The sequence below is a fragment of the Felis catus genome, chromosome A3 (assembly GCF_018350175.1).
Source record: "Felis catus isolate Fca126 chromosome A3, F.catus_Fca126_mat1.0, whole genome shotgun sequence".
NCBI classification, from domain to species: Eukaryota; Metazoa; Chordata; class Mammalia; order Carnivora; family Felidae; genus Felis; species Felis catus.
In genome coordinates, this window is record NC_058370.1 from 113,313,628 (window position 1) to 113,336,824 (window position 23,197).

Here is a 23,197-nt window from a genome sequence, read left to right on the forward strand (position 1 = left end):
ACCAAAGGAGAGGACAGAGTCAAAACTGGCAGAGAAGCTCCCAGCCTGACTGCCTGGAAAACAATGCCACATGGCCAAAACCACTAAGTCAGGAAGGAAAGGCCATTTCAAGGGGAAAGGAGGGGATCTAGCAGTCATTTACTCAATCAGCTGTGTAAAACAATGATCTAGAACTATGCAGTCTGAGACATTAATGCCTCACTACTTCAATAAAATGTAAATGAATTATAATTTAAAATTTAATTCTTCGGTCACACTGGCCACGTGTGACTAGCATCTGCTATACCAGACGGCACAGATACAGAACATTCCCCATCATCACAGAAAGTTCTCTTAGACAGTGTTGATACAGCCCAAGAATAAGCAAACTCCTTGTGTAAAAGGCAAAATAATAAACACTTTCGACCCTGTGGGCCCTACTGGCTCTGCTCCAACTTCCCAACTCTGCCATCACCACATGAAAGCAACATTAGACAGTACGTAAATGAATGGGCATGGCTGTGTTCCAATAAAACTTTAATTACCAAAACAAACAGTGGAACACATTTGGCCCATGGGCTATGGCTTGCCCACCCCTGATCTAGAACTAGGTTTGGGTGCTTAGAGGCCCAAAACCCAGTGTTAAATCTCAAGAGTCCCTTACTAGCTGTAGGATCTTCAGAAGTTATGTAAACTCTCGTGGCTTCAATTACCTAATATGTAAAATGAGAATAATACATCCCTCATTAAGATGTTGGGGAAGTAAAAAGATATCATGGGCATAAACATGACCGGCTTTTAGAAGGAATGTGGCCTCATCTGAGCATCTCTCTCCAACCCTCCATTTCTGTGTATTGGCATCAAGGCCATGGGGCAAAAATACTATCAAACAGCAAATATCCGGGCTCAGAGTTCTTTCATCTGGGCATTTTTCTATTAAACCTATGGGGCATACCCACCACAGATCTCATCCCGCAGCTCCTGAATTCCCAAGAAAATTGCAGCTGAGCAAGTCAGGAAGCTTACTATACTGCAAAGGTTATTATACTTTTCTTGGATTTGCTCTGACAAATCCTGAAATTTCACCTTTCCCCATCCCTAGAGAGGAGGAGGTCCGAAGAATGCTGCTGTAGCAGCCTAAGGCACAGACACAGAGGTCTGAGGCAGCAGAAGCCAGGCCCACTGGCTCTCCTTCTGTGAGCTTTGCTAAGGCGAGGACAGAGAGCAGGCAAGGAGGAAAAGCGAGACGGTTGCAACCTTAGGCCAGAATCAAGGAAATCTGAGGGTGTTCACTTCAGTGCATTGGAGAACAGGGGGGGCAAACCCTGGCCATGGCCAAGTGCCTTCCTTTGCGCTCACAGAGTCAGCCACAGCTTTGACAGCCTGGATAGGCCCAAAGTTCACGCTGCCTGAGCAAATGTGGTCAATCTCTTCCTTGTGCTTGGCCTGCTCTATCCACAGCTGTTTTTATAATACCTCTCAAAAACATACATTCCAAACATTAAGCAACGGCTTTGCTCGGTGCCTTTGTGTGTCTGGTGTGTGCGTGTATATGTGTGTGTGCATGTAAACATACGTGTGAGCCCCAGTCCCTTCCTGCTATCTCCCCATTACTATTAAGGGCACCACCATCTCCTCAATATTTTTCCCCTTACACTGTAAACATCACCTTCTTTCCTGATTCTTTTCAACGGTCTTCAGACTTCCCCCACCGATTTCTTCAAAATATAGTTCACAAACCAATCAGGCTGGACTGACCCAAGTCACAAATCCTGAGGAACCCCACATATCTGTGAGGTTACATGTGGTAAATCCAGAGAATAGGGAAATAAATCTGCCCGTTCAATGCTGGTGTAGAGCCCAGGTTTTAACTTCAAACTCTAAACTGGAGCATTTAACCAGCAACAAACCTCTCTTAATACTTATCATTTCAGCTGTTGTAGCTGAACCATAAAATTGAATTATTTATTTTTCAAATAAGAATGGACGGTTGTTTAATAAGTTCAGTATTATTGGGGCAATGACAGGGAAAATAAATGCTAAGGAAATGTGTAAGTGTTTCAAAAATCTCATTGGCAGATTTCTACAATCTTATTAAAACCTGGACATCTGCCCTTAACTCTAGACATCAGATCTAGTCAAAATTTAATAAAACACTTTGCGACCAGTTTTCCAACTTCACCTAATCTTCAATCTTCAGTCTGGTAATTTTAACCAGACTACAAGTTAAATTAAGAGGAAAAAAAAACAAACATTCAAAGCAAATTCTATATCCAAACTCTGTAAAATCTTTTACACTTAAAATTATGAAACTATTTAAAATATTTACTCATGTAATTCAAATCAGCCAGAAACGATCCCTAAATTATCTGGATATTGTCAACAATGTGAGTTTTGGCCTGAAATTTCCAGATCCCTGCATTAGTTTTCAAATGTACCTTGTATGAAACATCATCTTACAGTCTAATTTTACCACTCACCAAAAAAGCCCTGTAATTAAGTGTCTGCTTCGTGATCAGAACTGTCTGTGAAAGAATACAGAAGAAGGAACTTACGCGTGAAATTTCCTAATCTGCATTTGACACTTTTTAAAAGAAAACAGTAGTGATTAGTAACAATTATCCAGAAGACTCAATGAACTCTCAGAATTCTGAAAGTAATGAATGAGACTGTCATTTTTACTTTACTACATTTGCCCATATTTCATCGTATCTATGTGTCTCAGGGAGAGGTGCACAATTAAAAAGAACAGATGATACTGTCCATCAAGAACATGTCTTGACCAAATTCCAAGTTAACAGTGGAGGTCAGAAGGATGCAGCTTAACATATACAAAAGCCACATTAAAAAACAGGTAATAACAACAAAAACCTAGCAGGACAGAAATACAGAATGCTCTTAAAATTATCCTATTTTCTGCCATTCAGTAATTTAAAATGTTTAAACTTCGGGGACACTTGGGTGGCTCAGTCAGTTGAGTGTCTGACTCTTGATTTCAGCTCAGGTCAAGCCCCGGCTCAGTGCAGAGCCTGCTTGGGATTTTCTTTCTTCTTCCTTTCTTCTTGCCTTCCTTCCTTCCTTTCTTTTTTGCTTTCTCTTTCTCTCTTTCTTTCTTTCTCCCTCCCTCTCTCTCTCTCTCTCCTTCTGCACCTGTCCCCCACCCATAGTGTCTCGCTCATAACTAACTAAATAAATAAACAAATAAAATGCTTAAACTTTAATTGGATACAGCTTTTTAAAAATCTGCAGTATTCACCTACTTTGTAATAGGGGACATTAGTTCTTTAAAAAGTAAGGTTACCTTAAAAACAAAAAAGTAAGATAACCTTAAAAAATTTGCACTTGAGAACTTTATATGTAAATGCATCCATCCTAAATGCATAAGGTGATCTGTAGTGATTACATTGGATTAGGTTTTTGGTAAGAGAGTTTCTTTGGAAAAACTATATTTTCTCTATCAATATTGGAACATGTGGTTTAATGAGTAATTTTTATCCTTGCCAGGCACAAGAGAGAAGCTTAGAGACAACATTTGGAAGGCAAACAGTCTAACTCTGGGGACACATTTTGGTGGTTTTTGAGGACAACAGAGAAGAATCTTTGAAATAGGAACTCAATAGAAAATCTGAAATGCAGGGCCTTCATAACTATTTCCCTAACTCTTCCAATGAAGCAAATACGGTGAAACCTCATTAAATCCAACACCAGTGACTCAGAATTTGGATTAATTAAAGACAGAAGCTGGGACAAAGTTTAACACAGTCTAAATAATGCTGAAAATGCTCATGAAGGACAAAACTGTTTTCATCTTTCAGGTATGAAAATTTTAAATAACTGGCTCATCAAAGTTTGTTTTCTCAGTGTGCTTGTCCTCTACATTGATTTTTAGCTGTTATATTTTCCTGATTGCAATAAAAATTTATTTTGGATAAAGTTCTAAAACATAGACGTTAGCATATCAGATCCGCCTCCTCCTCACTGTCATTTTTAATGAGATTTTCCTGCATGTTTACAATATTCAGCTGACCACTGAGTATATTTATCTTCTTCTGGATAGCCCCCCCTCCTTAAAAAAAAAAAAAAAAAAAGATCCAAAATAGGAATAAAAAGTGATCATTACTTACGAACACAACTTGAAAAGGTAGGATCCGGGCCAAATCCCATTTTGCAGGTACATCTATAGCTGCCCATGGTATTCAAACACTCACCATTAGGGCACACGCCCTGTAGCTGGCATTCATTAATATCTGCAGGAAAACACAAGCCTTTTAGAAGGAGTCATCAAGCCCAGTCGAACAGATCCTGGCTGTAAAGAGCACGCACTTTATTTTCACTACAATTGTCTCTTCGAGTAAATAGATGTTAGCTTTCAACACAACTGGTGCGAGTAACCTAAAATCAAATCAAACATTCACTGAACACCTCCAAATTATCTAACAACTATTTAGTATGCACCTACCCTTCCCCTGGTTCTTTTCTCAATATTAGAGATTGGTCAGTGGGCAAAACTGACGAGATTCCTGCCTTCACAGAGTTTGCACGTGAGTGGGTATTAGGTCTTAGACATCATACAGGTAAGGCAAAGACTCTTACCCTGTAGACACCTGCAGTCTAGCTGGACATACAACTACCTACAAATTAAAGAAAGGGAAAGCAGTTGAACTTATCACAATTAGAAGAAAGGTCATCAACGTGAAGAAGTCAAATTATGAAAGTGCCTGTGTAGACAGCAAGTCCCAGTGGAGTTAATTGGAGGAAGGGGAGATTAGAGCCCTGGGGCGGGGCGGGGGGAGGAGGGGGATGGTCAAGACTTCATCAGGCATCAAAGGTGGGGATAGGTAGATGGATGGGGAGGAAGGGATGAGGGACCTACAAGAGTGACCCCAGAGCGTGGGCACAGAGACTGCAGAAGGGAAGGGGAATCAGGAAACCCTTAGTCAAACTGTTGGCTAGAAAAGTAGTTTCAGAAGGTAAACAGTTGGAAAGGGAGCTTGGTAAAGCAGGCTAAGTTTGGATTCACTTTTACTGAGAACAGGGAGCAATCCTAAAGGTTTCTGAGCATGAGGAAGATATAACCAAAGCCAGGCTCCAGGGAAATTCATCTGGCCAGCACATGGCTTGATGAGAGGAGACCAGGAGCTGAGGACTGAAGGAGTAACCCAAGTATGAGATGTGACAAGCCAGGTTGGGGACGGTGAGAATAATCAGGAAGGAAGGAATGTTTCTTTTGAAAAGAACAATGGGCAGTGCATAGAGTTTGGCCAGCACAACACTGGAAAGGAACAGAAAGGAGTCAAAAATGCCTGGGAGGCATCTAATCTGAGAGAAGAGGAAAAGACATTGTTGGTTTTGTGGAAAGTTCTGAGGAAAAAAGAGGCAGATGAAGAGATTAGTTTTATATTTGAAGGTCACATGAGGATACTCAAACATAAAATTCAGCAGCAGTGGCATATTCAGGAATAAACTAAAAAGACGCCATGGCTAGAAATAGACTTGAGGTCAGCCACATATGGTGATTTCTATGGTCTGAATGCTTGCGTCTCCTCCAAATTCAGGTGCTGAAATCCTAACCTCCAAAGGTAATGGTATGGCGGGGGTGGCGGGAGGTGGGGATTTGCTTAAATCATGAGGAAGATCCTTAGCCCCTTCCATCATCTGAGGACACAACAGAGAAGTTTGAAACCAGAAGAGGGCCCTCAGCGAAGGTGATCATGCTGGCACCTTGATCTTGGACTTCCCAGGAGTCTCCAGACCTGTGGCTTATGAGCTACCCAGGTGGTGGTATTGTTAAGGCAGCCTAAACAGGCTATGACAGTGATACAAAGGGAAATCCAAAGAATTTGCAAGAGGAGAGATAAAAACGTGGTGCTTTAAAAAAAAAAAAAAAGATTATAGTGTCATTTGCAAAGGTAATTAATTAAAAATAAAAAACAGAATAGGACAAGTTAAAAGTGAAGAATGAGTAGTCATTTATATTTTTATTCAGGATGGCTTACGAAGCTTAACATTAATGGATATGGTTATTAGCATTTCTATTTCCAATCATATTAGCTTCCTTCAATCATCAGTTCTAATAAAACTTTTATTAACAACTATACAATTAATTTTCTAAATTAAAATACACGATTGGCAGAAAAATATTACTAGCAGAATTGCCACATAAAAAGGCAAGTAGAGACCTCAGTAAATGATTATTTGCTTATATTTCATATTCTAAGTAGCCATTGATATCTATAATGGACTTATCAGACACCTGCAGTTTTTCATTTCAGTGATAAAATACCTTTTCAATGACACCCAAATGACAAGTTACCATTCTATCTGTTGTAGAAACTCTACAGCATTCTAACTTGGGTCCAGCTGAAAACTGGCACAGCTAGATTACACCTGGCACAACAGATGGTCTAGCACCTGATCATCTGATTCTTTGCCAGAGTGTACACTGTACTGTAACACACAGTTATGCACAGCATGTAACTGAAAAGATTTCCAGGATCACTCATTCTCCTTAAGAAAACCACCATGAAGGACCAGGAAGAATGCCAAGTCCAGTTGGGGCTACATGGTACAACTAAAGCCCTTATCACATGTCCCAACTTAAACCTCAAACTTGAAGAATCAGCCAGTTGTGGTCAAAAAGGCTAGACACAATCTGTACTCTTCTGTTTTCCTTCATGTCCCCACTAGGGAGTGATTTATTAGCCTTCCTCTTTCCCTGAATGGCCTGCACTTCTGTTCACTGGATGTACCACTACACATTCCCTATTCACCTCTTGGAATGCCAAACCTCCCTGCGACTGGAGTTTTCTAAGAAGTGGTGTACCAGCCTCACTGCTGGCTGCCAGGTTAAGGTGGAGGTTTTGTCTTTCAATGGATAAATACCTGATGTCCAATAACTTCCTTGTGCCCACTTCCAATGTCCTCTCTTCGACTCTCCTCAACATTGCCCACTGCCCTCAACAATGATGCCATGGGGATGGAGGTCAGGAATTACGACTTCAAAAAACCCACCATGGCTACAGACAGGAATAGGAAAATGTCATAAAGAAGGGGAATCATGCATTTCCTACTGTCTTGATCCTTATCAGCTCATGCCAAAAGCACCAGAAACACCACCTCCCCTAAGTCTGGCCCCCCCAGAAGCATGCAACTTTCTTCATGACACACTCTCTTGGCTTCCAAAGAAACTCCTGCTTCCATTAACTGCCTCAATTTATTTTTTAACCTATTCTCCAAAATACCATAAAATATAGATTAAAGCCCCATGTTCTTTTTTAATTTACACACAGCAAAATATATCTTAAACATACAGCTACATGAACTTTTACATATACATATGCATACATATATTCATGTGTGCACACGTACATACTGAATAACCACCATACAGACTGTGATTTAGAACATTTCCATCACCTCAGAAAGCTCCTTCACTGCCTCTTCCCAGTTAACATCTCTGCCCCCACAGGTAAGTACTATTATCCATTAGTGTGGCCTGTTCTTCTACTGCACATAAGGGAATCCTACTGTGTATGTTCTTTTGCTTGACTTTTATTCATTTTAATGCCTGTGAGAATTCATTCTTTTTTTTTTTTTAATGTTTGTTTATTTTTGAGACAGAGAGAGACAGAGCATGAACGGGGGAAGGTCAGAGAGAGAGGGAGACACAGAATCTGAAGCAGGCTCCAGGCTTTGAGCGGTCAGCACAGAGCCCGACACGGGGCTCGAACTCACGGACCGTGAGATCATGACCTGAGCTGAAGTCGGACGCTTAACTGACGGAGCCACCCAGGTGCCCCGAGAATTCCTTCTTTTACTGATGTTATATTTTTATTGTGTGAGGGTATCAAAATTAATTTGTCCATTCAACTATTGATTGACATTTGGGTTATTTCCAATTTTTGGCTATCAGTAACAATGCTCCTGTGAACATTGTGTGTGTGTGTGTGTGTGTGTGTGTGTGTGTGTGTGTGTGTGCAGTCTTATATAATAGATGTCTTTTGGTAGGCCAAGGTAGTCATTACTCTCAGATTTATTTCTAGGAGTTTCTGGTTCATTAGAGAAGACTCATGTTTACTTTAATAAATAATCATGGTGTTGTCCAAAGTGGTAATGCCCTTGTCCAGCCCAGGACCCACTGCTCCACATCCTCACCAAATTACTGCCAGTCTTTTTCATTTTAGTTATTCCGGTGGGAGTGTAGTTTTGTTTCACTGTGGTTTTAATTTGTACTTGCAATATATTTATTGGTCATTTGGATATAAAAATATTCTCCTATAAAATGCAAATATCGGGGCGCCTGGGTGGCGCAGTCGGTTAAGCGTCCGACTTCAGCCAGGTCATGATCTCGCGGTCCGTGAGTTCGAGCCCCGCGTCGGGCTCTGGGCTGATGGCTCAGAGCCTGGAGCCTGTTTCCGATTCTGTGTCTCCCTCTCTCTCTGCCCCTTCCCCGTTCATGCTCTGTCTCTCTCTGTCCCAAAAATAAATAAACATTGAAAAAAAAATTTTTTTTTAAATAAAAAAAATAAAATGCAAATATCTATGGGGGTGCCTGGGTGGCTCAGTCAGTCAAGCACCCGACTTCAATTCAGGTCATGATCTCACAGTTTATGGGTTCGAGCCCCACTTCAGGCTCTGTGCTGACAGCTCAGAGCCTGGAGCCTGCTTCAGATTCTGTGCCTCCTTCTCTGTCCCTTCCCCACTCATGCTCTGTCTCTGCCTCAAAAATAAATTAAAAAAAAAAAAACATTAAAAAGCAATTATCTATGGAATGTTGTAAGTAAGACTACTTCCTTCTTAGTAGTCAGGGAGAGGGGCTGGTGATTCCCATAGTGGGAAGGGTGTGTGCTCACCTGCAGGACATTCTGGGTTGTTACAAGAACTGGAGAACACACGGTGGGTAGGTACTAGGGAGCTCAGCATTCTAAAAGTGTGGTCAGTCCCCCTTGACAAAGAATTGTTCAGCCAAAAAGGTCCACAATGCCCTCGCTGAGAAATTCACACAGAGATGGTGAAAATCTTAGTTTGTAAGTACAGAAGGGACCATTTTCAAGGGAGGCTGAGGAATGAGGGAGTGAAAGTAGGTGCTGGCTACACAGAAGACCTGAAAGCTTTCATTCACTTGACTCAGTATCCGTATCTTCCCCGTCTGACAATCTCCCACTGTCGTGGAGACTGCTATGGTCTTAGCTAAAAGCACAAGAGACAGGGTCCCCCAAATCCCTGAGCTGGGGACTGTGTGGTTTGTGACCTAGAAGGCTACCATCCTAGCACTACTGAGTCTGACCAGGTCTCTGACAAGATTCATGAGACTTCACTGTCATCTTCTGAGCTGGTCCCAGAGCCCTGGGTACCTGGTACACCTGTTTCAAGCAAGGCAGTTGTCTTTCATTTGCTTCAAGTACTGAGCTTCTATAATAAGAGGATGCTTGTCAAGAAAATGTTTTAAAGTTTTGAATCCTGACCTTTTATTTCTGTGACAAATCATATTGCAGGTTTCAACAACTTGCTCACAAATGAAACCTTCAAAAGCATTCCATTCATAAAGTGTTAATTCCTAATATACAAAATTTTACACCTAAACTTAGATCAAAAAATTTTTTTTGCTACTTCCTTCTTCCATCCCCTGCTTTGCTCCCGAGAAGACTTACTAGGTGCTAGTTTATATTCTCTGTACTTAAAAAACAAAAACAAAAAGGTAAAAAATCAAAACTCCCATACTTTTTAATTTAGAACCTCAGAAATTAATATGAAATATGAACAATTAATGATCCAAATGACTTTCTCAGGTAGCCAAGCTCTTTAAGATCTTTCTAAATAAACTGATAAAAATCACAAATGCTTTAAGAACGTATTTAACTGAACATGTTATATCTGGACATGAGAAGTTTAAGGAGGACACTAAGAGAAGACGTTATCAGGCAAAAGTTTAACAATTATACGAAACATGATGGGCAAATTATGAATTTTAATTCTATTTAGACTTCAATTCCTACGGCTATTTTTTAAATCAAATAAAAGTTTCTAACTTGATTATCATTTTCATAAATAACTTATATCTGACAAACATAACTGTTTCAGATCAGAAGTATCATATTTTATAAGGGTCAGCCAATTTCCCTTAATGCATTTTGATTAAATTGAAAGTATTTTAGTTTTTAAACAAACAGATCAACAAATGAATTTGTTCGTTGTTCTCCCTCTGTACAGCACTGATTTTTTTCTGGCCAACTATGGAAATCTATCCTTTCAAGGAATGGTATAACCACTGGAAACCTCACAGTTTTCAGAGTTAAAGAGTAAAGATCCAAGGGAATGGCTGAAGGGAATTGGTCCTCTTATACAGCCAATCTTCATACCTCCCAATCTGAGCTGCTTGGTTAAGTCTAAGAAGTTGACAGAGGCAGAAACAAGAGGAGAAACTCATACAGCCTCATGAGCAACTTTCCAGTAGGCAAAAATCCATAGGGATACAGGTAACACAGAGGAGACTAGCTTGAAACATTTATAGAGGGTCTCTGCCCACGATAGCCTACCATGGCTTCTAGCCATAACAAATTCAGTAATACAAAACTGGTCTTCTTGTAAGTCTAAAATGATTGAATATTAGCAATGTCACATGGTTCAACCCAATACAACTGAAATTGAAGGCATCTATTACCCAGAGAGCAGAAAAATACAGAGTAGTCGGAAAATATGCTTAATGAGAGACCCTTTAAACAACCTCATATAACACAGCTTTTGTATTTGAGTAGTAGGCAATGATACAATCTTCTAGTACCATGACACAAGGATCCTCACGTGCCTTTACATTTGTATTACTCACCTCCTCTCATGGGAACTTCATGACAATTCTGGATGGTGAGCAACACAACAGTCATTCGCATTTTATAAGCATAATTTTGTCCAAGATCTTATTTTTTAAAAGGGTTAATTAAAATACATGAAGGGTTAACAATCTAATCAGAGGCATATCCCATTAATACCTAGTTTTACTGTAATGAGGATGCTAAATTATGTTACCTAGAGCAAGCCATTTTGTTTCTCTTGATCTCACGTTCCTTTCCTATAACACAAAAGGGCTGAGCCAGATAATTCCCAAGGTTACTTTTAGCTTAAATATTCAGACTTTAAAACAATCTGCCAGGACTGAAAATACCAAGGAATAAATAATGACAGTTAATGCATAATATATTATGAATAGCATAAGTGTCCTTATGGGAAATAAACACACTTTTATGTATCCATTCTCCTAAAGGAAAGTATGTATGTTTAACAAAGTAATAATTTACTGCCTTTTTAGTGACGCAAGTTTATACAGGAAATGAGGCATGTCTAATAACCGAAAGGAATTAAGTCCAAGGTGAGAAAAGGGCATGAAGATCTTCACATTGTGTGAAAATATGAAGCCTTCTACAGATTCTGCTGTGTATATTCAGGTTTTGCTGATGGAAAGAAATTCCAGCATATAAATTGGCAATATAACTTCCAATTGAAAGCAGAAAAAAATTCCTCTCAAGGTAAATAAATACTTCCCTTGCCACACAGACCATTTGGCTATTTTGCATGCGTTAGATACAGAATGCATCCTCTAAGAGGACATATGTATCCTTAAACTCCCACAGAAGCAGGTTCACTGGGGGTACACATATCCCTAAAGGCATGTGACAATATATCACAGGTACACACAGGCTTGGATCCTTTTATTTAAAGGAATCGGTTTCTAGATCTTGAGCCTTCATACATTTTCTTCTCTCAAAGTGATCTAAGAACACACATGCCCAGTCTCTTTTCCTATCCTTCCTTCACTCAGTGCCTTTGTCTTCTTTACAAAGTCAAGGCGTATCTCTTGCTCATCTGGAATCTTTCTATGCTTTCTAAGTACACTGCCCTACACGATGGAAAATTCTCAAAGACACCAAACATTTGAACATTTCACAAATATATCCCTCCTGAGGACAAGTCACAGGAAAAGCAATAAAGTATGGTTTGCTCAAGAGGGCCCAACTTTCACCAATTAGGTTAGACGGCAACATTATTCATAAGTTGAACGAGTCAACTCTGAAGCTCCAAAGTTTTAAAAAAGAAATTTTTTTTAAGTTTACTCATTTTTGAGAAAGAGACAGAGTATGAGCAGGGGAGGGGCAGAGAGAGAGAGAAAGAGAGGGAGACAAAGAATCTGAGGCAGGCTCCAGGCCCTTAGCTGTCAGCATAGAGCCCAACACGGGGCTTGAACTCATGAACCGTGAGGTCATGACCTGAGCCGAAGTGGGATGCTTAACCAACTGAGCCACCAGGCACCTCTGAAGCTCCAAAGTTTTGATAACACTATGTTCAGGGGCGCCTGGGTGGTTCAGTCGGTTAAGCGTCCGACTTCAGCTCAGGTCATGATCTCACGGTTCATGAGCTGTTAGCACAGAGCCTGGAACCTGCTTCAGATTCTGTGTATCCCCCTCTCTCTGCCACTCCCCTGCTTGTGCTCGGTCTCTCTCTCTCTCCGTCTCTCTCAAAAAATAAACAAACATTAAAAAAATATGTTTAAACCACGTATCTAAAACAAATGCCCAAGAAATCATTCTACTGCATCCACTTAGTTTTAATGGGAAAAAATGTAGATGTAAGCTTGAAAATGTGTGACCACATAACTTTTTCCAAATTATTTTAGGAGATAAGTGAACCAAAAAAATGTTTGAAGGTCCATGTTCCAGAGCAATTTTATCCAAGGTACGTTATGTGAAACAAGCTTTATGAGCCTATAAAAGGGTCCTGTGGCCAAAGATGTTTGAGAAACACTGCACGTTGTACAGGCACAAGCACATTACAAACCCCAAGAAGTCCTTTGGAAAAAACTCTGGGTTTTCTTTAACTTGGTGGGTTTTTTTTTACACCTTCGGCCATGGAGCCTTTTTGCACACCCCGTCTGTTTACATCCCTCCGAACTGGCGGTCCGTGAAGCACATTTTGTGAAATGTTGCTCTCTGCGGCTAGTCTGTTTCAACCCAGGCCTCACTGCCGCCATACCCTTCCCTCCTGACCTGTAACTGTCCTCCGCTTTGTAAATGATAATCCAGCACAAGATAGATTTGATCACTAGACTCACTGAGAGGAGGTAAACCACTGGGAGGGCACTCCCTTCCTTCCAATTCTTCTGTCTTCAGGGTAACATGATAAAAGAATTATCAGAGCCCAGAGAACAGCTTGTATTTATTTCTTGATACATGTGTGCTACACATGCAAGATGCTAATCACATACACATCTCTGTGGGTCTTGGATCTCTGACTCTAGTCTACAGACACTACATTAATTTCTCCTTGAAACATTCACAGTAACATGAATCCATCATGGGCTTTCCTCATCGCTCGTGATGCAACAGGCATCTTCCCATTGATTTTATAGCCCCAGAGATTAAGGTCAAAGAGCTATTGGAAAATACAATGTGCTAATGACTCACTTCACCACTGTCTTTCCTGAAGAAAAGTGAATAAAATAAACAGACATTTCCTTTTTGAATCCTATCCCAGTGATATAAGCACGGTAAGAAGACACATTAGGGAAAGACTCTCAAATGGAGAGGAATAGGTCCCAAATTGACTTTTAAATGCTGAAATAGGATGCTCAGGACCAGACCAAAATGGTTTCAATTCTTCCTAAAAACTCTGTCTCTATTTAAAATACAAACTGTGGCAGGAGTTCCAGGAAAATGCCTAGGACGGTAGAATAACCCCTTCCAATCAGTAACACATCTATCAATTCCCTCCTAGTCGGTGACTATCATAAAACTTGATTCAGAATCACATTAAGTACCCCACAATTTCTGGGATTCAATCACTAAATACAGCCGAGTGTTGTGATAAATTTCTGGCAGGCTAAATAAAAAGAACTTTAGGGGCGCCTGGGTGGCTCATTCGGTTAAGCATCAGGTTCTTGATTTCGGCTCAGGTCAAGATCTCATAGTCACGAGATCACACCCCACGTCAGGCTCTGCACTGGGTGTGGAGCCTGCTTAAGATTCTTTCTCCCTCTCCCTCTGTCCCTCCCGCATGTGCATGTGCACATGCGCTCTCTCACTCTCTTTTTCTCTCTCAAAAGAAAAAAAAAAAGAATTTTAAAAATTTGTGAGTATTTTGAAGAACTTATTTATCAGGTCTGGTGGGCTCTAGCCTTAACTTCTAACTACTGATTTTCTACTATAACTTCCCAAACATATAGCAAGAACAAGGGATTCTAAATTTCATACTTATACATACATTATTCTCATATCCCTATTTCCCATTTCTTCCTACTAAGAAACAAACATCACAATAATCAAGTCCTTTCTGATAGTGGAACTGAAAGCAACTTTAGAGACCATGCTAACTGTAGGAAATACTACGTAGACCGAAAAGTCCAAGAAGAACATGTTGAAGGTAGGGGAAAAAGTATTTTCAAAATTTTAAATGAAAGCATCAATGGGTATTATCACTTCACTAGCCAGAATTTCTAATATTAGGAAATGGTACTGGCCACATGCTGTTGAATGGAAGAAGCCAGACACAAAAGAACACATACTGGATCATTTGAAAGTTCATAAAAAAAACAAAACTGATCTATTCTTGTAAGAGTAAGCTACCGATTATTCTGGAAGAAAAATACATTGTTCTACACATAGGCTATATACAGATACAAAGTTTTTTAAAAAATATAACGAACATTGGGGTGCCCGGGTGGCTCAGTTTGCTGAATATCCGGCTTTGGCTCAGGTCATGATCTCATGGTTTACGAGTTCAGGCCCCACATTGGGCTCCATACTGACAGCTCAGAGCCTGCAGCTCAGAGCTGTGTCTGTGTCTCCCTCTCTCTCTGCCCCTCCCCCACTTGTGCTCTGTCTCCCTCTCTCTCACTCAAAACTAAACATTAACAAAAATTTTTTAATAAATTGTATATATATATATATATAGTATATGTATATGTACATATGTAAGTATAGACATATGCACATATATACATGTATGTATGTGTGTGTATATATGTGTGTGTGTGTGTGTGTGTGTGTGTATATATATATATATATATATATATATATATATATATATATATATATAGGGGGTGCCTGGGTGGCTTAGTCAGTTGAGTGTCGACTTCAGCTCAGGTCATGATCTCATGGTTCATGAGGTGGAGCCCCATGTTGGGCTCTTTGTTGACAGCTCAGAGCTTAGGGCCTGGAGCCTACTTGGGATCCTGTGTTTCCCTTTCTCTCTGCCCCACCCCACTCATGCTCTGTGTGTGTGTGTGTGTGTGTGTGTGTGTGTGTATGTGTCTTTCTAAAATAAAATTTAAAAAATCAAAAAGTTTATATATATATATATATATATATATATATATATATATATATATATATATAACAAATGATATAGTTTCCAGTATAATCCACCAGAATTTTTTTTCCCACCAATACTTTGTCAATATGGCTTTATGAGCAGATGTAAAGTGACCTCACATAACACACAAAAAAAATCTTCATTTCCTTTTTTCCCAGAAAAAACGCACTTCTACTTGCTGAGTCAGGGTAATCCATCAGGGTGTTATAGACTGACTTTCAAAATGACCCCAATTCTCCACCTCTCCATGTATCCATGCCTCTTGCTATGTCCTCACCTGAATGTGGGCTGCCCTTATTACTTCAGTCTTTCAACCACAGGACAAAGTTGAAGTGACAATGTGTCAGTTCTAAGCCTAAGACTGTAAAGCTTTGTGTGCTTTCACTCTCTCTTGAACCCTGCCACCAGCCTGCGAACAGCCTGTGTTAGCTGCCCAGAAGATGAGTGACTGTGTGTAAGACAGCAGATTCATCCTAGCCAAGACCATCCTGTACCATCTAGCCCCAGGCACCCAGCAGCAGATCACAGATGCAAGAATGAGCCTGGCTGAGATCATCCGCCCCTGGCCTGGGTCAGCAAACCTGCCCAGTTGCACCTAGAAGTGTGGCAACTACATGATTATTTTATTTGTTAACTGACAGGGGAAAGGAGAAGAGATGATCCTAGAAAAGGAATGCCTCGGAATCTAAATCAACTATAGCCTAAATAACAGTACAGAAGCATCAACGCAAAACAAAAGCACAGAAATAAAAACAAGAGTATTTAGAAGCATAGATATTCTGCTTCTTAAAAACTTCATGCTAAAACTGAAGAGGTACAGGGAAGTCTGGGTGGCTCAGTTCGTTAAGCATCTAACTTCGGCTCAGGTCATGATCTCATTGGTTCGTGGGTTCGAGCCCCATGTTGGGCTCTGTACTGACAGCTCAGAGTCGGGAGCTGCTTCAGATTCTGTGTCTCCCTCTCTCTCTGCCCCTTCCCTGCTCATGCTCTGACTCTCTCTCTCTCTCTCTCTCTCTCTGTCTCTGTCTCTCTTTCTCAAAAATAAATATATATTAACAAAAATTTAAAACTGAGGGGGTACAGCTTACGTGATGTGGTAAAAAAAACTTTACACACCAGATACATTTACAAGGCAACCTGCTATAAAATTAGACGATGAAGTTTGGACAACTCTATGATTTCTAAACCAATTTCAAACCAGTAAAGAGCTTAAGAGCTAAACATAGAATGTGAAACTATCAGCGGGCATCCACTATCATTCTCAGCTCTACCATTTGCTGAGCAAGGCTTTAGGTCATGGTTTCCCCACCTGCAACAAGTAGGTGTGGTCATTGTCAAGACCTTAGAGATGAGAAAACACATTAAAAGTACTTTCATAAACTGCACACTGCTATATAAATGTTAAAAGCACAGGGAGGAGTACTCAGCTGCAGAGGTAAATTCTACCACTCTCCAGCTACATGACCTTCCATCGCTTAATTTTTTGAAGTCATAAGACTCAGTTTCATTACCAGTTTAAAAGAAAAAAAAAAAAAGTAACACTACTTATCTCCCAGGGTTGTTCAATTATGACACACCTAAGCATCCGACACAATGGCTCCACCAAATAGGCACTGAATAAATGCTAGCAAAATATATAAATGGGCAGATACAAAATATGCAAGCAATGATGACCAGAAAGGAAATCTATTTTATGAGAAAAAAGAAAACTATCAAGTTATTCTCGTGTAAGTAACATCATAAGGAGACGAGCCTCACGTTAACAAAATCAACAGTAATGACAAATGGAGCAGTAGCTGGTCTAGCTAGTTCCAAAAAGCTGGGTAAGAACTAAAGAGTATTAGAGGAAGAACTTAGTTTATATACAAAAGGCTTATTAAATTGGGCCTGAGAAACGCCTGGGTGGCTCAGTGGGTTGAGTTTCCAACTTCAGCTCAGGTCATGATCTCACAGTCTGTGAGTTCGAGCCCTGCGTCGGGCTCTGTGCTGACAGCTCAGAGCCTGGAGGCTGCTTCAGATTCTGTGTCTCCCTCTCTCTCTGCCCCTCCCCAACTCATGCTCTCTCTGTCTCAAAAATAAAATAAAAAACATTAAAAAGAAATTTAAACTGGGCCTCACTGCTAGTGAACTTAGGATCACAGACCATGAAGTCACCTGCTATCAGGATCACCATCACTAAAAACATCTTTATGTCTGTACATGGTCATTGTCTCCCTTGTACCTTGTTCCAAACGCCACAAGAAGGCAGCCCTGAACAGGCTGGGTGGGCGGACCTTGAGTGAGAGGGAGAGCACAAAACTCTCACTACTAAGTTAAAGCCATTTATTTTCACTCTATGCAAATTCTCACCAAAACCTTTGAAAGAAACCACAAATGTCAAGGACATAATATATATAACAAACTATATCAATGTTCCTCTATTTAAATATAAACTTAAAAGAAGCTTACAGTCACTAGCCACTATATCAAACAAATTTTGCATTCAGCCTGCCCCCTCCCCATACCGTAATAAGTAATTCATCCACCTTCACCTACACCTGTGGGATCCAGCAGGCACAGCATAGCACATACTCTCCCATGCCCATGTCTTAATCTCTTCTGGTCCCGATGACTTTCCCAACTCCGATATCATCTTTCCCAAACTGCAATTATTTTAAGGTAAAATTATTCCTACGTAGAAAACTCAGACAAAATTATTAAAACCAACAAGAGTTAGTTCCAATAAAACAGTGAATATTAAATTACAATCTTGCTCACAGCCATATTCAATATAAAGTGCCTGGGGAGAGCCTAAACAGGGAGGCAAGGGAGGAGAGGAGGGACCTATGGTCAGTGGGCTCTCTACTGCTAGTGAGAAGGGAAATGCACATCCTCTCCAAAAGTCATGTGTACAGGATAAATCACAGCTTGGAACCAGTCATTTCTCTTGTAAAAAGAACCATGGATTCACTGAAGCTTTACGTTCAAGTACGCTCATGACAGTATATGTATTAAGAAAAAATAGAAACTAATCTGAAAATAGCACTTTAGAATAATTAAATGAATTCTCCAGTATCCATTAACTAGGATACTACGTCTGCATTAAAATAATTCTTAATAGATTTAATAACATGAGAAAGTATTATGTATTAAGTAAAAACAGTTTTCACACTTATCTGTGAAATATGATATAAATATCTATCTATAGATATCTATAGATATATAGCAGGAACTACAGCAAAATGCACCAATGTTTGAAGGTGATAAAGGTAATTTCTTTTCTTTTTCACATTTTTTTACCATTTATTTATTTTTGAGGGAGAGACAGAGCGTAGGTGGGGGAGGGGCAGAGAGAGGGAGACACAGAATCAGAAGCAGGCTTCAGGCTCTGAGCTGTCAGCACACAGCCCGACACGGGGCTCAAACTCACGAGCTATGAGATCATGTCCTGAACTGCAGTCGGACGCTTAACCAACTGAGCCACTCAGGCACCCCAGGTAATTTCTACTTTTTATACATTTCTCTAGTTTCTAAGTTTTAAACACTAGGTATGAATTATTTTATAAATAAAAAAGACAATGTGTTTGTTTTAAAGATTAGGTTTTTAAGTGCTATCCAATTTGCTAACTAAATGGGAACTTTCTGAAATTGCAGTGTTCGGTTCATTCCTTAAGCACTTACCACCTGCCGCCTTGATATTTGAGTTGTAAGTAAGAACAGGGATCTTCATGAGGGCGGGAATTGAGTCTTATTATATTCTAATATTTCTCAGAGTATCCCCATTTAAATCATCATTAAATGTCTATAAAGCAAGTGAGCTAATGAATGGCAGATATTGATGCAGATGGGCTGCTTAATTCAACAGGGAAAAAAGACTACCTGTGGATAACAATTATATAACTTGGAGCTTTGTTTTCTCAAAGCCTTTTCCACATCCTCAAAGAAAATTTATAATACATACATACATTAAATATCACACTCCAATATTGATATCTTGGATTTTAAAAAGCTCAATTCTGATATGGATATATGTTAAAGAAATGTAACACAGTAAACTCGCGCTTTGGCAGTCTCCCAGGCTCCAAACACTTAGCAACTGAAAACGAACTATTAAAAGAAGATTAAAAAACAAAAGAAACATCTCAGTAAATCTGAAACGGCATAGAAATACATGGTAGTGGGTGGAGCTACTGAATTTCTGTGTCTACCACCCAGAAGGAAACAGGGGCAGCCAGGATTTAGCAACGGAAGGTAAGAATCCGAAAGAACCTGTGCAGAAGCATTCTTCCTCAGCAGCTGAAATCTAGCAAAACTTGTCAGCATGCTTAAAAAGTTAGATGAATGAATATATTTAAACGGAAAGAAACAAGACCAGGCAGCTATGAAAAATTATTAGAAACCTCAGAAATGGAAAACAATCTTAAAACTACAAGTCTAATGGATCGGACAGAGTCCAGATAGGCTTAAGAAAACAAGACTGAGAAAACTGTAAGATGGAACTGAGATATTCATTCAAAATGCAACCAAAAAAAAAAAGACAAAAGGATACAAGCACAAAAGACTTGCTCAGAGACATGAAAATTAAAGACGTCTCCAACACTAGTCAATAGGAGTTTCAGCTGAGAAACATGGTAGAAAAACAATATTTGAAGAGATAAGAGTTTATCATTTTTCAAATGTGAAGACAGACATGACTGTTCAGATGGACAATGCACTCTGTCCACTGAGCAAAATCAAAATAAATGCAAATATTGACACATCATGAAAAAACTACAGAAAACAAAGAATTCAAAGATCTCAAAAGAGAGAAAGAGAGATTACCTACAAAGGAAGAAAGTATCAAAAAGAAGTCAGAAGACATTAGCACAATGTGGTCAAATGTATTGCTGGCAAACAACCTGGAACTGAACACCTGACCAGTGTCCTTACAGAATGAGCTCCAAACAAAGATATTCTCAGACATATAAAGTATATACTTCTCAGTGACCCTCACTTAAAGAACTGTCAAAGAATATAATCTTAAAATACAGACTGGCAAATAAAAATACAGGACACATGGGGCGCCTGGGTGGCTCAGTCGGTTGGGCAGCCGACTTCAGCTCAGGTCATGATCTCGCAGTCTGTGGGTTCGAGCCCCGCATCGGGCTCTGTGCTGACGGCTCAGAGCCTGGAGCCTGTTTCAGATTCTGTGTCTCCCTCTCTCTGACCCTCCCCCGTTCATGCTCTGTCTCTCTCTGTCTCAAAAATAAATAAACGTTAAAAAAAAAAAGTAAAAAAAAAATACAGGACACACAATTAAATTTGGACTTTAGACAAACAAGTAATTGTTAGTATATCTGTTCCAACCAAATTATTTGCTATTTATCTGAGATTCAAATTTAACTGGCTATCCTGTATCTAATCTGGCAAACCTACCTCAAAAACAAAAACAAAACAAAACAAAAAACTCATGAGCCCACAAAACAAGCACAGGATACAAGAAACAATGCTGAATGAAAAACCTGATAAAATGCCAGTACATTCATTTAACTATTAACTGGATTAAAAAAAAAACTTCGATGTCCATTAACTATACCTTTGAAAATAACTATAAAACGGTGACTCATTCTGTTACCCAGCACTATGCCAGAGACCACGTTTTCTACAACCAAAAACGTTTTCTTGAGGGTCTCACCTGCACTTTCTAGTTTTCCCAAAGTACTCAAAGACCAGCCTTCTTCTATATCCTTACCATAATACAGTCACAGTATTTTGTATTCATTAAGGTGTCTGAAATAGATGCTATTGCCCAGCCAAGCTCTTCATAACCCCAAATCCCCCAAGTATGGCTTACTGATACACAGTATTAAGATTGTGAGTTTCATTTAATCACAGAAATATGCCCCTGAAGAAAAAAAAAAAAGTCCATTATCTTTTCTATGTTCCAAACAAACTGTGGTTTCAAATGCACTTTGGGGCACCACCTTAAAGGAATCCCACACTTGGGACTGTCCATGCTAATGGATACAATGATGCCCTATCTTATCTGTTTTGTAAATCTATTTTATTGAAGCAGAATAACTGGTGTAAAAAAAATTGAGGTGGAAAGTTACGTGGACAGCTCTGCCATAGCTGCTGTAATGGGCTCATCTCGAGTCAGCTAAAATTTAGCTAGCTGGGAGAGTGAACAAAGCCAACTGTGTCCTGCTGATTTCCAACTGACTTAATTACACTGAGTCCAAGGTCCAGAGGGATGCCTTATTCACCAGGCCTCTCCTCAGTCTGTAGCTTAGGGGAACCCTGCCAATTAATGTTTGTGGATCACTGAATATTCGTTAATGTTTGAGATTATCTATGAAAAAGGAATATACATACACTGGATTATGAAAGTGCAGACATCTCTCACTTACATATTGTGGCGTGGCCCACAGCACTGCTCAGCACATGCTAAAACAAAATGTATAGAATAATACTAGGTTGATTTCATACCTACAGCTCATGAAATGAATGATTTCTGTGTATCCAAAGAGGTATTTGCTTTTCACAAAAGACTTCACTAAATAGATTGCTCCCCAAGTGACTTCAGAACCAAATTGCATTTTATTGGATTTACGCCTAATTTTTAAGAGCTCATTTATCTCATGACAAAGTTATGGGCAAGTGAGAATACTCAAAATGCAGGGAAGAAGTGAGCTCCAGAGTCAAGGAGTATGAAAGCAGGCGCTCCTATTACCATATTCATGGGGTATTATTCCATTTAATTCTAGCTCTACATCAAACCTTAGCATAATAATCAAATGACAAATGTTGTTCTAGATCTACCAGGAAATATGCTTGTATTGTTTGTTATGATAAATGAAGCAAATTATAACAATTCCATAATGTTAAGGGTAGTGAGGGCAGGTTTGAGAGCTCCATGTGTGTGTGTGCAATAAATCATTCCTTTGAAAAGATAATCGCAGCACCGCTAGAGAGGAGAAAAAAACCCAACTTGGAGGGCAATTATTTCAAAGCTCCTCAAATTAACTTGTGCACAGTTGGTTCTTTGTTACTGAGCCCACATTACTAAACGTTGTTTCAGGACATTAGTTCGCCTAGGTGAAGGAAATAATGTAATTCTAGTTATTAATCACTTTAATTTTAAATGTGCTTTGTAAACTGAGAAGACATTAAACTCTAAGAACAATGTGGAACGCACAAGTAATTAGCGGTTAATGGGCTCCTTTTGAAAAACTCTGGGATAACAAAATCTAAAGCTTCGAGCTCTAGGAAAAAGGAGTGTACATATGTAATGTGAGAAAGTTCTATTTCATTTTACTGACCAATAGTGTCACAAAGGGAGTGAAATTAAGCCCTTCTCTCAAAAGTAATTTTAATAGATTATGATGAATGAAATCATATTATTTTATGAGTCAATCTTCTCTGCAGTATAATTTAGCGGTGCCTTTTTGAGGCACCATGAAATAGAATTTTCTGTGATACTTCACTCCAGATTCCCTGCCAAAAAGTCTGACACTGTTTTGCAAATATCCTCCTGAGACAAACGTAAGCCAGGATTTGGTGTTACTGACTGTCAGGGCAAAGAACGAGATGGAACCATTTCCTGTGCTCAGTGTGAACAAAACTTGCAAAAGGTCACTCCATACCATTCATACCAGAAGAGATAAATACAAAAATAACAACAAAAATCAAGCAATTATTTAAAGGATCCTTCATTCTCTTTTGCTAAGATATGTGGCCGATGTTTACTTCTACTTCCATCGTGGTATTTGTACAAACACTGTTAGAACCTTGAACCAGCTAGAAGAAGGAATATGTTGGATAACCATCCTTTCTTATTACAATAAATCTTATTAATATTGATTGCATTACCTTCTAATACTCCTCACAACAGATGGCGTAC

The 23,197-nt window shown here is 39.5% G+C and overlaps 1 protein-coding gene across 9 annotated transcripts in view; it reads right to left on the minus strand.

The window, feature by feature from the left end:
• The window catches only part of LTBP1 (latent transforming growth factor beta binding protein 1), a 402,670-nt gene that overhangs the window by 140,062 nt on the left and 239,411 nt on the right, over positions 1-23,197 (minus strand). For all 9 annotated transcript variants that reach the window (XM_023251973.2, XM_023251970.2, XM_023251968.2 and 6 more), the window contains one exon: positions 4,104-4,226. In XM_023251973.2, coding sequence (XP_023107741.2) covers positions 4,104-4,226 — 123 coding nt within the window. The remainder of the gene's footprint in view (positions 1-4,103; positions 4,227-23,197) is intronic.